Genomic DNA, 17706 nt, shown 5'->3' on the forward strand with positions numbered 1-17706 from the left:
GCACCGCCCGCCACTGGAGTAGAGTTCATCCATACTACCTGGAGCCACTGCGTTCATCCACAGTGCGTTTCCAGAGATCTTTTTGCTACGTACCATCCGTCTTTGGAATGAGCTCCCCTCCACGGTGTTTCCCGAGTGCCATGACATATCCTTCTTCAAATGAGGCTTGTGCAGAGTACTTAACGGTAGGCAGCGGCTTGGCTCTGCCCCTGGTATTGCTGAAGTCCATGGGCAACGGTAACCACTCACCATCAGGTGGGCCATATGCTCGTCTGCCTACATGGGCAATAAAAAAATGTTTATTTATTACGGCGTCCAGGATGAGTCCCGGGCGTATTTAGCATCTTTGGGATTCAGGTTTACTTGTGTATGATTCTGATAATCCGAATGAAAGTCATTTGGGTTATTCATGACGGTGAATAGCCCAAATTGTGAACGGTATTTTTTCGTAATTGCGTCTTCTCATTAATCTTGCCATTACACTTAAGTTTTAGAGGAATTATAGAAAATATTAATGGGATTAGTACATAAAAATAACGAACTGCCTTTGGTTTCGCTTGTTTTATTTCAATCATTTGCTCTTACAAAATATGTTCAATGCAAAGGAACATGACTCGTCACAATAAAACATGCTTCTTAGTACCATTTTCATTTATTTTATATATTACTTTAGTTTCCATTCAGCATAACTATAAATAATACGGGTCACATAAAATGCTCATAGCACAATATAGAAACATACAAACACTTCGTAACAAAATAGATACATAACTTTCCCTTTTGTCTTTTCTCTGAGAGAAACGGTTTACACTATTACCATAGTTATGCCAAACCTCACATCATAACACAACGAAGCAACATGTCCCTTAAAAATATTCTTTCTTACTAACAAATTTCATCTCTTTTTTTTTATATTTTATCAAGTTTTTATTTTTGCATTCGTATTTCTAGGCTACCTAACTAAATTTTATCTAAACTATGCTACTTGTCTAGACTAGTCTGCTGGGTAGAACACCACTCTATTTTAATACACACTGGACAAATACATTCGTATCGACACTTGACAGATTTTTTTTCTTGTAGGTTTTTTTTTTGTTTTATTTTATTGTTTATCTTAAATAACTACATAACAAAAGAGGTGAAAGCAGAATTGTTCAACTGAAACTTACCTCGAAGAATGTGTTCATTAATTTTACTTAGTTTTTCCTTATGAACTAGAGCAGATGGAGCACGGATGAGCCTCGTGCTGACTTCAGTCCATACAAATTAAATTATTTAATAAACTAAGAAAGGAAACTATCCTAGAGTCGGCAGGAAGCGCGCCCGCCCGCACCCGCTCTCAAATATATTAAATCTACTTCTCTATTCTATCTCAGCGTTCGTTTACGCTAATGTATTCTAATTCAATTAAACCTAAATTACGAACTAAACCATCAAGTCAATCGCGCACCGAAAGCTTCAAATTTCACTTTTTCAAACTATTCAAACCTTCACTTAAATATACGCGACTTATGTTTAGAAATTACATAACCACTTCGATTGTGTTCATCGGCATGATTTTAGCAGATGATAAGTAATCTTGATGTTTAAGATTTATTATGTGAATTTTTTGTGCTCGCTCCTAATTTATTTCCAGTACTGTCGTCAAGGACTTGAACGGTGCCTGACTTTTGAATAGGTTGCCTATCAATGAACAAGGAAGGATGGTCTCAAAAAGATTGATGTGAAATATATCTAGGAACATCTACATTACGTCCGAGTTATTTTTTATACATACCATGTGAAAAATGCAACGATTAGACAGCCACATTATCTCGTTTCAGATCTTATTACAAAATATATTAAGAAAAATCTTTATCATATTCCTAAATCTTTGAATACGGTAAGTTTTCTACTACCTGTAAAAATACTGTTTATTAAGCACAGTGACACGCATCTGCCATGTAGTTTATTTTATCGTAATTATGAAAAAGCTGAAGGCACTACCGTCAAACCAATTATTGCTTCAAATGGAAGGAAAGCATTAGAAAAATAATGTACCGCTTACATACATTCGCTTTTCACCGTGCTAATAACTACAGAATCGTGCCACGTAGATATTACTACATCTCAATGTAATTGGGGAAAAAATAATAAACCTAAATATTTATTTCTCAAATACGGGAAGTTAAGGAATGAAACGAGTTTTTTTTAAACTAAAAATATTACATGGACATTACATTCGCCTACACAACATATTTTAGGTGCACTTTTTACAGAAACGTGTTGATCAACAAATTATTTTAAATGCGAAACTTTAGCGGCGATACCTATCGGAAGACTGCTTTATTAGGAAGCCACAGTAAATGTGGTTAGTTACATTCTCTTTTAAATAACCTAACACAACACACGATACTACTTTGCACTTCGCGGTTTAATTTTTACAAGTATTAAAGGCGGTTTCATGATCAGTTCAATAAATTTGGCTTGATCAGAAATTACACAAGTATAATACTGATCTACGGAGTATTGAAGTTTAATACGTTTAACTCGTTAACACTAATTAAAATCTCACTTTTCGTTCGCCTGTGACGTGAGCTCCTTTAGGAAGTAACGCGATCGCACAGTAGGTACAGTCGGGCGGTTTGTTAAATCCGAAATAAATATGTGCATGTTTATATCCCGCTTCGTCGTGATTCAACGGACTTGTCTACGTTTTTCAAATAGGGAATTATTAAAAGTGACGAATAGCTTCGAGCTAATTTACGTACGTTACAAAAGTAAATCGTTTACGGAAAATAGTATAAATTCAGCCTTTTCTGAATTAAACCAATAAACAAAATATGAGTCTACTACTTATTTCTTCAAAAACTACAGTGTTCATTCAAAACCTGTCTCTTTAGCTAGTCCCAGTACCTGTATTGCATTGCTTCAACCTGTGCACAGGTTTTGAATAAAGAGCTTACTCGCCAGATAAAATACAATTTATATATCAAACATTTAACTAATCTTCAGTCCCTGAGTTGTATAAATATTTTCCTACTCTTATTCGATTTTAATGATTTGTATACTTTGGTTCTGATGATACTCTTGACGTGCCAAAATAGAATTAAACAGTTGCGTTTTAGTAGCCTTTACTCGTACCCATCACAATTATACATGTTGACATATCCATGTATAATTATATATATTCAATATAAAAATATTAAATTTCATATAAAGTCATAAAGTGTACCCAAAACCTACGTGATGGTACAAAAAGTGTTAACTCACACCAAAACGGTGTTCGGATTTCAAATCCTTTACATTTTATAATGTGGAAATCAATCGTGGAATTTTTGCATTAAGACTTTTTAGGCATTAAGACTTTTTTCTAGTGGAATGTACCGACCGCCTAAATAACGAATACGGTTTATATTCAAAACATGATTTAAAAAAAAAGGATTACTTTCATCACGTTCCGTTACATGACTTTATGACATACAAAAATGTTGTATAGATTTGTAAAATTTATAAATAGACTTTACATACAATTGTTTATTGCTAAATATTGCTACGGGCAGCACTATCGTGTGCCCCAATATAAGCGCAGAGTACTATTGAAATATCATACGATCACTCCTACTGAATTTGTTCTCGCCAAAGGGTCACTTCGACCAGCTGCACTGCGCGTAAAGCCACTATTCATTAGGTTAATGATCAACGAATTTCTTTCAGGAATCAAACATTAGGTATACATAAATTCAGTCTGTATTTAGTTTGGCAACGACGTTATATTCGCTAGGACAAAATGGGAGGGGAAATACGTTATAAAATAAAATAATAAGGGAATTCTACGTAATGAAATAGAATCATACGTTTCGAAGGTGAAAACCATTTCTAATGGAACACGATTTGAACAGACGAGTTATCTAAGTAGGTATAGACACTTCAAAATTATTGTTTATGATGTTTTGGAAGACTGTAGCGTAAATTATTAGTTGCCGTATATTTTATACTGTGGTATATTTAAAAATGAAGTGTTATCAAGCACCTTGTATTAAACGTATTTCGGCCACGTGGGTACCTACACAATACGACGCTTTCCGAAATGCCACAAATGGCGTCTGGATATATGTATATTCACAAATTTCCCTCCACACAAAAACGTGTATTTGATTATAATCAGGAAAGCTGTCTGACTTTTAGTTTTCATTAAAACAATCCATATTCATAACAAGAACTAATTACCGAATTGTATTTTATAAATACGAACAATCATTGAAGATTTAAAATCTTCGACACAGCATTTCCAAAAATTATTCTGGTGTTTCCCACCCTTACTAATTCCTTTTACATACATACATTTAATTAGACATTTTTTACTCTTCTCCATTTTGTTATACACTTTCGTTTCATGATTCCATTTGATATGACCTTTTCCTATTCACTTTCCTATCTGACCTCTGATCTTCTCCTATGTCCGATAATTAAACTAAATAAAAATAAAAATCTAACTAGTAAAATATATAATTTTAAATACCAGCACGGTAGGTGTATAAATAAAATTTTTGATTGCACGTTTTGTTCGTTTTCAATAAATTTTCTGAAGATTTTTTTATTAGTAGTAAATATGACACTGCAAGAAATAAAATTTTGTGAATCTCGATGACAAGAAAATAAACTTTCTCAGTGTGAAATTATACTATGCTAAAATAAATACCTAACTATCTTAAATAATCTTGTCAACATGTTCAAAACCTGCGCCTAAAATCTTAAATTTATCTTTCCACAAAACAAATAATAAAATTATAATGTAAAAACACATTTAAAATTGTAGCTATACATCAAATCCTCTCCTCGTACCGTCAAAAGACCTCATCAAAACATCACAGCGAATCGAAGGAGCAGTTTGGAGCCGACCGGAGCGGCCGCAGCGCCGCCGTCCACTAAATAAATAGTCGAAGCGATACTTACAAAGTATACTTATACTAGAACTAGAAAGAAGAACGCGTCGCAAGGCAACAGAGTGCCGCGAGCAGAGTTTTCGATGAAGTCTATAACGGCCGCAAATTAAAAACTAAAACAAATTAACATTGTAAAAAGTCACAGATGCTTTGATTTTTGGCTCGTGTACAGCACGTTTGTTGTAGCGTGGCTTAGGATCTACTTCGGGGGAGGGTACGGCTGGTATGCCTCGTCGGGCGACGCCGCCGTCGACGCGTGCTCGCTCTCCATCGGCATTTGGATTATGGGCGGCGTCGGCCCGGTGAAGTACTGGTACGGGTGCGACGCGAAGTACTGAAATGTTCAGACGTCTCATTGTTATATATCTTGACGATTCTTACTCGTTTCCCTATTGGTGACCACAGAAAATTTTTAATGAAGTGAAACTTCTAATGCGACGTCCAACAAGGTTGCGTTAAACGTTTACCGCTACCATACTAGTAAGAGACAGAACGAGAATGAATGCGTGGCACTCGAACGCATTCGCGCAGTATAAAATGTTACAGGCCAGCGCGAGCGTTAGCAACGAATGGCGTCCAATATTTTAATGAAGTATTTAATTATTTATATAATTTAAAATATATATAATATAAATGTTGAAGACGTCGCATCTTTTATACACAGCATTGGCTATTACAAGAGCAATCCGATTTAAGGATGAAAAATGAAGAAAACCACAATACTACACATCGAATAAGAAGTTTCACTTCATTTACGTGCACCAAGTTGCACGCGCACCATTTTTTTTATCATAAGGCATATAGTTTAATTAAAGCTAGGACATGTTTCTTGACATAGTGCTCAGGGTTAATTTAAGTTGCATCAGCCATTGTGATTCGTGGAAGCGAAAAGAGCGCAACGACAACAAATTTAGCTAATATGTAGCGGTGGAAAGGCATTAGGAGGGCATAGATTCTAATATAATATTTTCACTCACGTATAGTTCATTTTCCTGCCTTAAGCTTTCCCAGTTAACCTGGAAAACAGATGTTTTTCAAAATAGGCCATTGTTTTATTTTATGTTTTGACTCGAGCTGAAACTAGTTTATTTTTAAAATAAATATTAGGTACATACGTCTTATTATTTAGTTTGTACTTTAAATATGATATCAGCTTTTGATATAATAACAACAACAAGAGTAATCTTGTTACTTTATGATTCTTACTGGTGACAGGACCTGTTGTGAGTCCGCACGGGTAGGTACCACCACCTTGCCTATTTCTGCCGTGAAGCAGTAATGCGTTTCGGTTTGAAGGGTGGGGCAGCCGTTGTAACTATACAGAGACCTCATATGTCAAGGTGGGCGACGGCATTTACGTTGTAGATGGCTATGGCTGCGAAAACCACTTAACAGGCGGGCCGTGGGCTCGTCGAGCCACCAAAGCAATAACAGATAAATTAAAAGTCAGATTAAAGTACCTATAACAGATTATGGGAGATGTAGATCGGATTAAGTGGACTCACATATTGGCTGGGCACGGTGTCGATGGGTATGTGCGGCGGGTGGGGCTGGTGCGCGGGCGGCAGCAGCGCGGCGTAGGGCGCGAGCCAGGCGGCGGGGTGCGCGGCGTGGTGGTGGTGGTGCAGTTGGGGGTGATGGAACGCGGCCACCCCGTACACGCCGCTGCTGCGGTACACACCGGCGCACTCCCCGCCAGCGCCGCCGGCACTCATGGTGCCCGCGTACACTCCGCTAACTGCCATTGCAGCCTACCAAAAAAAAATTCTAAGCACATTTGTTTTTTTTTTTGCCTTTGTAGGCAGATGAGCATACGGCCCACCTGACGGCAAGTGGTCACCGTCGCTCATGGACGTCAGCAATGCCGGGGGCAAAGCCAAGCCGCTGCCTACAAGTTTTGTGGTGTAGCAGCATCTCAAAAGCTAGGTACTAAGTACGGAGAGACTTTAGCTCTCCACTGAGTTTCTCGACGAATCTTCTCAGTGAGTCGCGTTTACATAATTCAACAAAAACAGCCTCCCTTACGACGGGAAAAACGCTTTTTTCTCGATATAATAGTTTCACCATGATTAGGGATGAAACTGTTTCCTTAGTTTACACTCATACTACTTTGGGTTCTGTACTATATTATACGCGATTCATGTCGAGTGAATTAACCCATACACACAGCCCACGGAGTTTCTCGCCGCATCTCCTCAGTGGGTCGCGTTTCCGATCCGGTGGTAGATTCTGCGAAGAACTACTCTTGTTAGACCCAGTGTTAGCAGCACTCCGGTTTGAGCCCCATGAGCTCACCTACACGTCAAGGAGAAGCTGAAATAGCCTCTCAAGGCAATTAGCATAGGTAGAAAAAAAGTCTCGTGTTTTCTATCGTTACGTGACATATATTCTAGAGAGAACGCTTTGAGGAATAAAAATTGAGATGTTACCATCCTTATACCACTGCACCGTCCGCTATATGAGCATATTTCATCGCTCATATACGTTGTGGTGCCTTTCAAAAATGCGCTATTTTTGGCGCGAAGCCACCATCACTGCCTTAGATGGCAAAAAGAGGATAATGGAATTGACGAGCTCTAAGTCGAATTAAGTTTTAGGTCTCCTAGCCTTCTTAAAACAGCTATTGCAGACTCATTTGGCCTATTAGAAACAATGACATGCAATACGTTACCTGTGTAATGGTCTCGCTGTTATCCCTCCATGTTCTTCCGTTACTTTCGTTTTGCTTGTACGAAGACTTCTTCTTATTTCCGCCGTCGGCGAATTTCACTAGCAGAGGCTCTTTAGCACCAGGTATTGGGTTCCCGTTAAACATCTAAAATCAAATTCTATTCTTAGTTCCTAGTTCGAACTGTTTGTCAAAATATTAAGTACCTTTAGTAGAAAACCGGATGTACATCTTCTATGTTAGCTAAAGAGCACCATTGAGAAATTGTAAATATTTATTTCATAACTTTGCTGGAAATATTCTTATTCTGAATTAATTTCCTTGGATGAATTGGTAATCCAACGTCTAAAACATCCTATATGCTTTGGATATAGGATGTTTTAGACGTTGACAACAAAGATTGACTTACTTGAATAATTTGCTCGCATTTCTCCCTAGATTCCATACGCGCAAAACCAACTCCTTTGCTTTGGCCGTGGGTGTCTCTAAGTATCCTTGTCGATACCACCTGACCGAACTTAGCTAAGAGCTGATCCACGTCGTTCTCTTTGAAGTGCGGCGGCAGATTCGCCATGTACAAGTTGGTCGGATCCTGCTCTTGTTGCTGTAAATTTCAATAAGAAATATTAAAATGAGTTCCAATATCAAATATATTGCAGTTATTAAAAAAAATATGCAAATATTGACTATAATTTTATATCTGTAATTTTAGATTCCAAAGTTTTCTTTCTTTTTTTTTTATAAAATACCGACGCTTTGAATGTTACTGTACTTTTTAAAATGTATCCGTACAATATAATTTAAATTTACTTATAGGTTATATTCATTTACTGTCATTTTAAGGAAACAACTAGGAATTATTTTGTAAATAATTAAATATACATTTTCACATACACCCTGCATTAATAGACACCGGTAAGCGTTAATATAATAATTATGATTTTGATTTCTCAAGATTCTGCGTGATTTAATTAGCTTGAAGCCCGCATAGAATACGTTATCTAGACACTGAAGCCAGCTCTGACGTAATTAGCGGATTTATCTATACTAAATAACATAACGTAGGTGTTATTAACGAGATGGGCATTTACATCAGCATAGAATTATGAAGCTATAGTTATTGCATACACACTAATTCAATATCGGAAGCATAGAAAATACCCGAGCCCAGGAGCGAGAGATATTGTTAGTTATAACGCTGAAGCAACGAAAATAGTATAGAATTAACAAGATGAAACAATGTCTGAAGTTGAGGGGTTAAGCGTTATTTCTGCGACGGATTTGCGTATCATTGAAAGGTAAGGAATACTTACAACACGTTAGTGTTTTTTTTTTGCTGTTCGGGATTATGCTGACATACCAATTTACCACGCGTTTTCGTTCCCATTTCGTACTGATAACTGAATGATTAAGTATTTTATTTTGAGTAATGAGATTAATAAAAATCCCCGTATCGTCATGATCGCAAAACTTTTAGACAATTATGTTCGTTTGGAATACCTCTGTGATGTTTTGTCCCGTGTCTTCTTCAATAGATAAATTCCAGAACATTAAATTTAATTATAGCTGGATCTAGCACGATACAACGGTGTGGCCTTCTAGTTCGTCGGTATTTTTTAGCATTTCTCAACAGATATGTATAGAGCTAAAGCTATAAGTCAGGAACACGGATGGAACGGACGATGTTTCAAAGCAAGGTATTAAATCAGTTATTTTTCACACCATGAAAATGAGTCCTGATTGAACAATGATTAATTACAACACGAAACATTTTTCAGTTTTCTTTTTTAGGTTATTAAGTCGAAACAACACGAGATGTATGAGCGATTTAACGATTTAAAGTACCTTGCCAACCCCGATTGTGTTCTTGGATGAGGCGTTTTTTTTTTAATTAAGGAAGTCTGGAAGGAATTTCATCGGAGAGCATAGTTTTCGTAACACAAGGGGGTTAGTGTTAGAAGGATGAGTAAGAGCGGACTAGGATCAGGCGGTTAGTCATAATAGTATTACTTGCATGCAAAACGTACACGGTTGAGTCTACGCAGGAACCAGATACCCACTTTAGCCATCTGGGCCTGAACACCTTTGGCTTGTAATCCTTTAACAGCTGCCTCGGCTGATGCGATCGTTTCGAAATCTACAAAACCATAACCTGCGGAAACAAATTACGAATTTTCGTATAGTTAAAGGTAATTTTTCGAAATTATTTTATAGATTTTGTTCTATTCGATTTTTACGAATGTCATGCTATTGAACGAATAAAATTTCGAATTTTCGGGCAACGATAATGCATTTCGTATTAATGCGACTAATGAGAGCACGGATATCGCCTAAATTTATAAACAGCGTGATGGAGTGAGACATCAAAGAATATACAACATGTGTAAACATTTAATTAATGTGCATTGTAATTAGGAATATAAACGATATCGTTCATCTGTGCACGTGTAACAAATAATGGTGACGAACTACTTTTATTATAACAATCGAGTATGTAAAATAAACGTGTAGTTACATACATAAATATGATGATAATATAAATTAGCTTTATGTCGAATAAACTAGTGATCGTGCATATACATTGGAAAAACTCTCACCATAGATGGTTTAGTTAAATGACGATATATGGTATTCTAGAAAATATTAACATTATTTTAAATAATTCGTTTACATAAAGACCAACTAACGATGCACAATCTATTTTACCAGTAAAGTTAATTGAAAATAATATCTTACATACATACGTGAAATAAATAACTAAGTATGCACAGATAATTATATCTAAGAATAGGTACGTTACGTTTTAATAGTTCTATGAGTGTAATTTTTCGACGTACGGGGGTAAAAGTTGTTTACCTTTACATTTATTCGTATTTTTGTCCAAAATCGCTTTAGTTGAAATTATGCTGCCATACCTGGAATTTAAATATCATAATCACTACATAGTATAAAACAAAGTCGCTTTCTCTGTCCCTATATCCCTATGTATGCTTAAATCTTTAAAAATACGTAACCGATTTTGATGCGGTTTTTTTTAATAGATAGAGTGATTGAAGAGGAAGAGTTATATGTATAATAACATCCATTAAATAGTGGAGAAATACTGTTAATTTTGAGGTTTCTAATTTGATGTCGTAAATAATCAATAATAAAATATCATGTTTCCGAAGCGAAGCGCGGGCGGGTCACTAGTTTCATAATAATACGGTCAATATATTAAAGATAATAATCAATAGTACAACCATTCTGTTCTTACATTTGGCACATTTGGACGAGGTCCTTATCGGTAGTGTTCGGACTCAGTCCTCGAATGTAAAGATTGGTGCGGCTCAGTTGCTCAACGCCGGCGGCCGATGTGGACGCGGAAGATGCCGGTGGAGGCGGCGCAGTGCTGAGGCTAGTCGAGCGAGTTCCGCCCCCAGAGCCGGTGTTGGATGACGATGAGGAGGCCGTATTAGCCGGAGACGCTGCGGTTGGCACACGCGTACCGGTACCGCCGCACCCACCGCCCATCGTTGCGCCGCTGTACTGCAAATCCAAATACAAAGTTACGTCTTAAATCTCGTGTGTTTCAATCGCATTGGGTAAAATTACCACAAATATTCGGTATTACTAAAGGCCATAGACATCTACAACGTAAATGCGCCACCCGCCTTGAGATATAAGTTCTAAGGTCTCAGTATAGTTACAACGGCTGCCCTACCCTTCAAACCGACACGCATTACTGCTTCACGTTAGAAATAGACGGTGTGGTGGTACCTACCAGTGCGGACTCACAAGAGGTCCTACCACCAGTAATCATAATTTTGCGGGTTTGATTTTTGTTACACAATGTTATTCCTTCACCGTGGAAGTCAGTCGTGAACATTTGTTAAGTACGTATATCATTAGAAAAATTGGTCTTCGCCTGCGGGATTCGAACACCGTTGCATCGCTCGATACAAATGCATCGGACGTCTTATCCTTTAGGCCACGACGACTTGCATTTATAAATGAATCTCTCGTCACCTTTTTACCATAATAGAAAAATCTCATCACGTACAATAACAAAAATAATAATTAACTGAAACGTTGAAATGTATTGTGAAAGGAAAAAGCAATAAAATAATTTTATGTTCAGAAATAGAGCAACAACAACTTCCATATTTATTCATAAGGCTGTTATTTTTCTATTGTAACTGAAGTTAGAAGTAAACATAATGAAATACCTTCGCCTTTAATACGGAGTAGGTATTTTAAGTGAACGTCAATTGTTTGTGATCATTTAATTTTGTTTACACGACGTAACACGGAAAGGCGACGTTATGAACACGTTAAGTTGATTGCAATGCTGTAATAATCTCCTTGATGATACAGACGTGCGTTTACCTGGAATTTAAAGACGGTAGACTAAAGTAATAAGTGTTCACGCGTGCTCATCTGCCGACTTAATGTTAGGGGTGTAATGATTGCGTCAGGTTTTCCATTTAAACTAAAAGCTTTCTGTACCGATCCTAGAATCATCTGAACTTTTTTCTTAAATTCTATTAAAATACCTGGAAGGCTCTATTGATTCGTAATTATATTATAATTATGAAATTATGTAGTTGACACCTATCAACAAAATGAAATTTAATATAAAACAAGACTTTAATTTTTGTTTTTAATAACTACCTAAGCTGATAGCTTTGAGAGGCTATGCCAGCGTAACCTAACAAGTAGGTGAGCTCACAGGGCTTAAACCTGACGACGTTGCTAACACTAACCCTCGCAAGAGCAGTGCTTCGCAGAATCTACCACCGAATAGGAAACGCGACCCACTGAGAAGATCCGGCGAGAAACTCAGTGGGCTGTGTTTATTCGCCGAGCACTTCGTCGCAAGCGACGGGTTCGACAAGAACGATGGTCGGAGACTTTAATGGTAGATAGGTTCGACGTTGATTCGTAATGCCCTTTAGATCTATCTATCGCTCTTTCACGCGTCAAAACGAGAAACAACGAACGATTAAGAAACTAAATAGATAGATTAGATATAGAAACTGGCCAACTTTTAGTAGAAAATCAAACCAAAAAAAAACTCATGTTACGAATATTCAAGGCATTTTTAGTGAATACAACAAGAAATATAGCGACGTGCAAAATGATTTGCATTGATTTTTTTAACAAATTGCTAGAATTTGGCTATAATTGGAACCACTTTGGTAATGTAGATTTAGTGGAGTTTAGTAATGAATAGGGAGGCGTAATGAATGCATGCCAATTCTGAGCACGCACGCTAATGGAGTCTCGCGTGTTACTGCTGGGAGCTGCGGTAACGGTACGAGGCGCTCGTGGTCTAGCTCCCAACTCTGTTTATGGCATTACCGTTATTTTTGATTAACTAACTCTGTCTAGCTTACATGTACGACGGAATGTAGTATTGAACAACGTGTATGTGCTACAGTCTAATGTTTTTTTTTGTTGTTAAATGTACCAAAGATACCTAGCTAATCTATCTAACACTTTCAATGGACTGTAGAGGGTTTTGATATTTTCGTAAAATATTACGTGGGTACTGTAGAGGTTCAGTAATAATACTATAACAAGATGATGACCTTTGCTCGTTTATTTTTATTTTTTATAACGCCATCTTGTTGTGTCTTTAAAGCAAGTTAGTTGCTCTCAATTAAGAAAAATAGTATTATTATTGGCCAATAGATGTCGGGAAGAGTCATAAACTTGATTATCGATAAAGTTGATTATTGAAAACACGAATAAAACAACATTTTCTGAAAAGAAATCGTAGCTAAATCGATTTATCGCCCCCGAAAACCCCTGTATACTAAATTTTATGAAAATCGTTGGAGCCGTTTCCGAGATCCAGATTATATATATACAAGAATTGCTCGTTTAAAGGTATAAGATATAATTAAAAAAATAACGCGCACAGATGTAGGCTCATGTATGGTTTAAGCAATGACTGGTGAGATACGATTGAACTTTGAATCTTTGCAAAATAATAGTGATGTGTACGGTTATTGAATTACCGACGTAATAAATCGAGGGCAAATAACACACGGTCATCTGGCCTGAAACTCTATGTATTAGGAAAAAGAGAGACTGATGTACCTTATATACGTTTAAATAAATATAAATATGTAGATTTTGAACATCCAGACAAAGAGCAAACAAATCTGTTCGTCACACGAATGTATGCCTGATGTGAGATTTAAACAACGACTCAATAGTTAGGGATGCTACGTACTACCCTATCGAGTTAGTCGATAGAAATTGCCGTGACTATCCATCGGGATCGGTATTTCCTACTCGTGGTGGGACATCTTGTGAGTCCGCATGGTACCACCACCCCACCTATATCTGCCGCGAAGCAGTAATGCGTTTCGGTTTGAAGGGTGGGCCAGCGGTTGTACTGTAAAAAATGAGACCTTAGAACTCATCGCTCGACGTGGATGGCGGCATTTACGTTGTAGATGTCTATGGGCTACGGTTACCACTAAATACCAGGTGGGCCGTGAACTTCGTCCAATCATCAAAGCGATAAAAAAAATTAAGCCTTCTTCACAAGCTCTTTGTGTCCCCGGCGAATTCTAATCCGGATACCACTACCCCACCTAATTCTATCGCGAAGCGTTCTGCTCTGACGATTGAATAGCCGTTTTAAATACGCCCTATTTATTTTTTTGTATTATCTTAAATTATGCAAACTTAAGGGGTTAGACGAATTTTAATTGAATCCAAAGTTCAATGAACCTTAACGTTTTTCTTTAATCTAACTGTATTGACAATTCGACCGCGTGTTCGAATGTGGACCCAATAGTTAACGAAGTTAATTGTTGAATGAAAGGTTTTGTCAGCTATCATCTTAATATGTATTTTAAACCATCGACAAACTTAATAAGGTCGAATGATTTTTAGCAAGAAATTAGATCTACGATTAGAAACTAAAATGTTGGGTTCGTCGTGGGCACGGAGACAATAATATGAAGGGCACCTGAGCAATTTACTCAATTTAACTTTATTATCTGCTCGGAATTTCGGACGAGTAATTAAATGAGTCAGTCCCCTACTCCTGAGGGAGACGATCATTCAAAGTTCTATTACTTTTAAGCCTCTGTTGTTCACGGCAGCAACATTTCCAAAACGACTATAATTGTAATCATATAGCAACATGAGCTATAAGGCAATATCTGTCAAAGTATTTGTAATTATGTATTCTCTATAGTAAACTTATAAAAAATACTATTTTATTATCACTAGCAAAACCATGTTTTTTTAGTATAAATAATTCATTTAATTAAATATTAAGTTCGAATATTTTTGGCATTGTAATATTTTTAGCACGTGTATGGGTTTGTTATATCAAAATATATCAAATGTGTTTTGCAGCGCACGTAATTGTGACACCATTCTCGATATTAGAAAACTTATAGTTAGTGATATTTTTTTAGGTTATGTTCTATAAAAAAAAGGTTACTGATTATAAATGATGAATTTTTTTATATCTGGCAGCAGAAATATCAACCCGCAAGCTATACAACGTGTAAAGTTATTAACACACTATAGAATTATATTTAGATCAATTATCTCGATAAAAATGGCTACTAGCCATTAGTAATTACTAACCACTATACAGCTCATGTCGAGGATTAGAGTTGAAAAAACTCACGACGGAGTCAGCTATATTGTCTCTTGCGGACGAGAACATCCGCTAACTGCGTTCGTATGATAATGCGTACGACAATTACTAAACCAAGCCTTATTTTTTTTTCAATTTGATTTAAACATAAATCTAAGATACTTATTTCAACTGAACATATAAATTTTAAGAGTACAATGAATATATTACGGAGTTTTTCTAAATAAATAAATATATAAATCAGCTTTACTGTTTACGTAGGAAGATCTCTCGGAGTTTAAGGAAGATTCCGTATATTGGGAAATACGCTCGAAAAGAGGATTGAAGTTCCAATCAGTCTGGTTCAGTTCGACAGGTGCCAAGTTTAGGGACGAGGGGAGGGGTGACAACTCTTGAAGAGTAATCATCAACGTGGCAACTTGTTCAAACTTCTGACGTGTCTCTGAATATCTACCATTGCGCGATGTACGTGTAATTGGAAAGAAGAAAACAACTGTATATTTTTAATTGTGAAGTTTTTTTCTTGTTCACTTAGTCTCTAGCAAACGAGATCGAAACCATACAAGTTTACAAATCACACTGATTAATAATTTTTTTCATGTCATCTACATACATAGCACTTTGTTTTTAAGTCATATCAACACTTATTTCTGATAGCGTTAATGTACACATGGAAGAGTGACGTCGAGTGATGACGTAGTAGTACGAGAGCGCTGAGCGAGGGGGACTCAACAGTTGGTCTTGGCTCGATAGGGTAGCGCGTGCGTGTCGCTAACGGCACATGCCCGGTAAACCCGAAAAGTTTCAACTTTTGTCATAATCTTTTTTGCTTACTTTGTCAAATAACTAATAAGAATTCCATTTTTTTTTATTGCTTATATATGCGGACGAGTTCACAGCCTACCTGGTGTTAAGTGGTTACTGGAGTCCATAGACATCTACAACGTAAATGCGCCACACACCTTGAGATATAGTTCTAAGGTCTCTGTATAATCACAACGGCTGCCCCACCCTTTAAACCGAAACGCATTACTGCTTCACGGCAGAAATAGGCGGGGCGGTGGTACCTACCCGTGCGGACTCACAAGAGGTCCTACCACCAGTAAAACCATATCAGTACACAATATCATCTAATTATGATATATACGAACCGTCGAATATGGAATGTGCAAGTAGCTCATGCTTTTCAATGATTTAAACAATTCTGAAACTAGTTTCATTTATCGAACATTTGTTATTGGAGACTATCTCATTTGATTCGTGCGAAGCTCAGGAAATGTAGCATAAATCCCGTTCAATCTATTTAAATTGAGAACTCCATTTGTTTTATCGTCGATTCAATCAGGGAATCGATAAATTTCATTCACTTTTGACTTGCTACTTATTTGTTTAGATTCGAACGATGTAAAATTGTTCTTTTTTGTCTTCAAGTACAAATGCAATACGCTACGAAGATATAATATTGACTATAAAATTATATAGTCAACTTTGACTATAAAAAAAATGTAGTTTCTTGTACAAATATTTGTAGCTTCTTTAAAAGAGAAAATTGAATATCGTTTACCAAAAGCATAAAACAAGTTATACCAGACATCAGATAATGAAATTGTTGGGTGAAATATCGCCAGTTTTTTTTTTTGTTTCCCTTTTTTTCGTAATAAATAGGCAGGGTCGGACGTTACAGAGAAAAATCGCTCACCATGTTCGGACGAATTTAAATATCGGTATCGGGTCTAGCCTGCGTCATTCCGGCATTTACATAATTCAACAAAAAACAGCCTCCCTTACGACGGGAAAAATGCTTTTTTCTCGATATAGTAGTTTCACCATATTGAACATGTTTAGGGATGAAACTGTTCCCTTAGTCTACACTCATACTACTTTGGTTTCTGTACCATATTATAGGCGATTCATCTCAAGTGAATTAACCCATAGACACAGCCCACGGAGTTTTTCGCCGGATCTTCTCAGTGGGACGCGTTTCCGATGCGGTGGTAGATTCTGCGAAGAAGTGTTACCAAGACTCCTGGTTAGAGCCCTGTGAGCTGACCTACACGTCAAGGAGAAGCTGAAATAGCCTCTCAAGGCTATCAGCATAGCCAAAAAAAAAGTCGATTACTTAGACAAAACAGCCGAGTTTATAAATATGTACACTTTTCTAACACATGTTACACGACATAAGTGCTTCTATTGTGTTAATGTAAGGTTTTAATTCGAAAACCACATAAATTTGTTTGTCCTCACAACGCATTTAAAGTACGTGACGACGAAAGTTGCATTAGTAATTCGTTAGCGGTAGTAAAGGAGGGCCAGGTTCCTTCACCTTCCGCTTCGGCCGGAATAAATCTAATTCTTCGGATGACAGATATCAGCAAGCCTTGTTTATTTATACTTTCACCCCGACTTGTACGAGGGTCCTACATCTGGGACGTGCTGCGTACTAAAATAAACCGACTATTATTCCCACAATGCCAACGTGCGTGTGTTCAACAGATTAG

At 37.0% G+C, this 17706-nt stretch overlaps 1 protein-coding gene across 3 annotated transcripts in view; it reads right to left on the reverse strand.

The window, feature by feature from the left end:
- Positions 1–546: 546 nt before the first annotated feature.
- The window catches only part of LOC101745493 (protein alan shepard), a 150775-nt gene continuing 133615 nt past the window's right edge, over positions 547–17706 (reverse strand). For 2 of the 3 annotated variants that reach the window (XM_021351930.3, XM_004932221.5), the window contains exons 3-10: positions 10850–11121; positions 10450–10508; positions 9621–9745; positions 8003–8197; positions 7597–7740; positions 6431–6676; positions 5903–5941; positions 547–5259 (exon numbers count right to left, since the gene is read on the reverse strand). In XM_021351930.3, coding sequence (XP_021207605.1) covers positions 5125–5259; positions 5903–5941; positions 6431–6676; positions 7597–7740; positions 8003–8197; positions 9621–9745; positions 10450–10508; positions 10850–11121 — 1215 coding nt within the window. In that variant the 3' untranslated portion in view covers positions 547–5124. The remainder of the gene's footprint in view (positions 5260–5902; positions 5942–6430; positions 6677–7596; positions 7741–8002; positions 8198–9620; positions 9746–10449; positions 10509–10849; positions 11122–17706) is intronic. The other variant, XM_021351931.3, reaches the window with a different exon arrangement.

This window comes from Bombyx mori, chromosome 8 (genome assembly GCF_030269925.1).
Source record: "Bombyx mori chromosome 8, ASM3026992v2".
Classification (NCBI taxonomy): domain Eukaryota; kingdom Metazoa; phylum Arthropoda; class Insecta; order Lepidoptera; family Bombycidae; genus Bombyx; species Bombyx mori.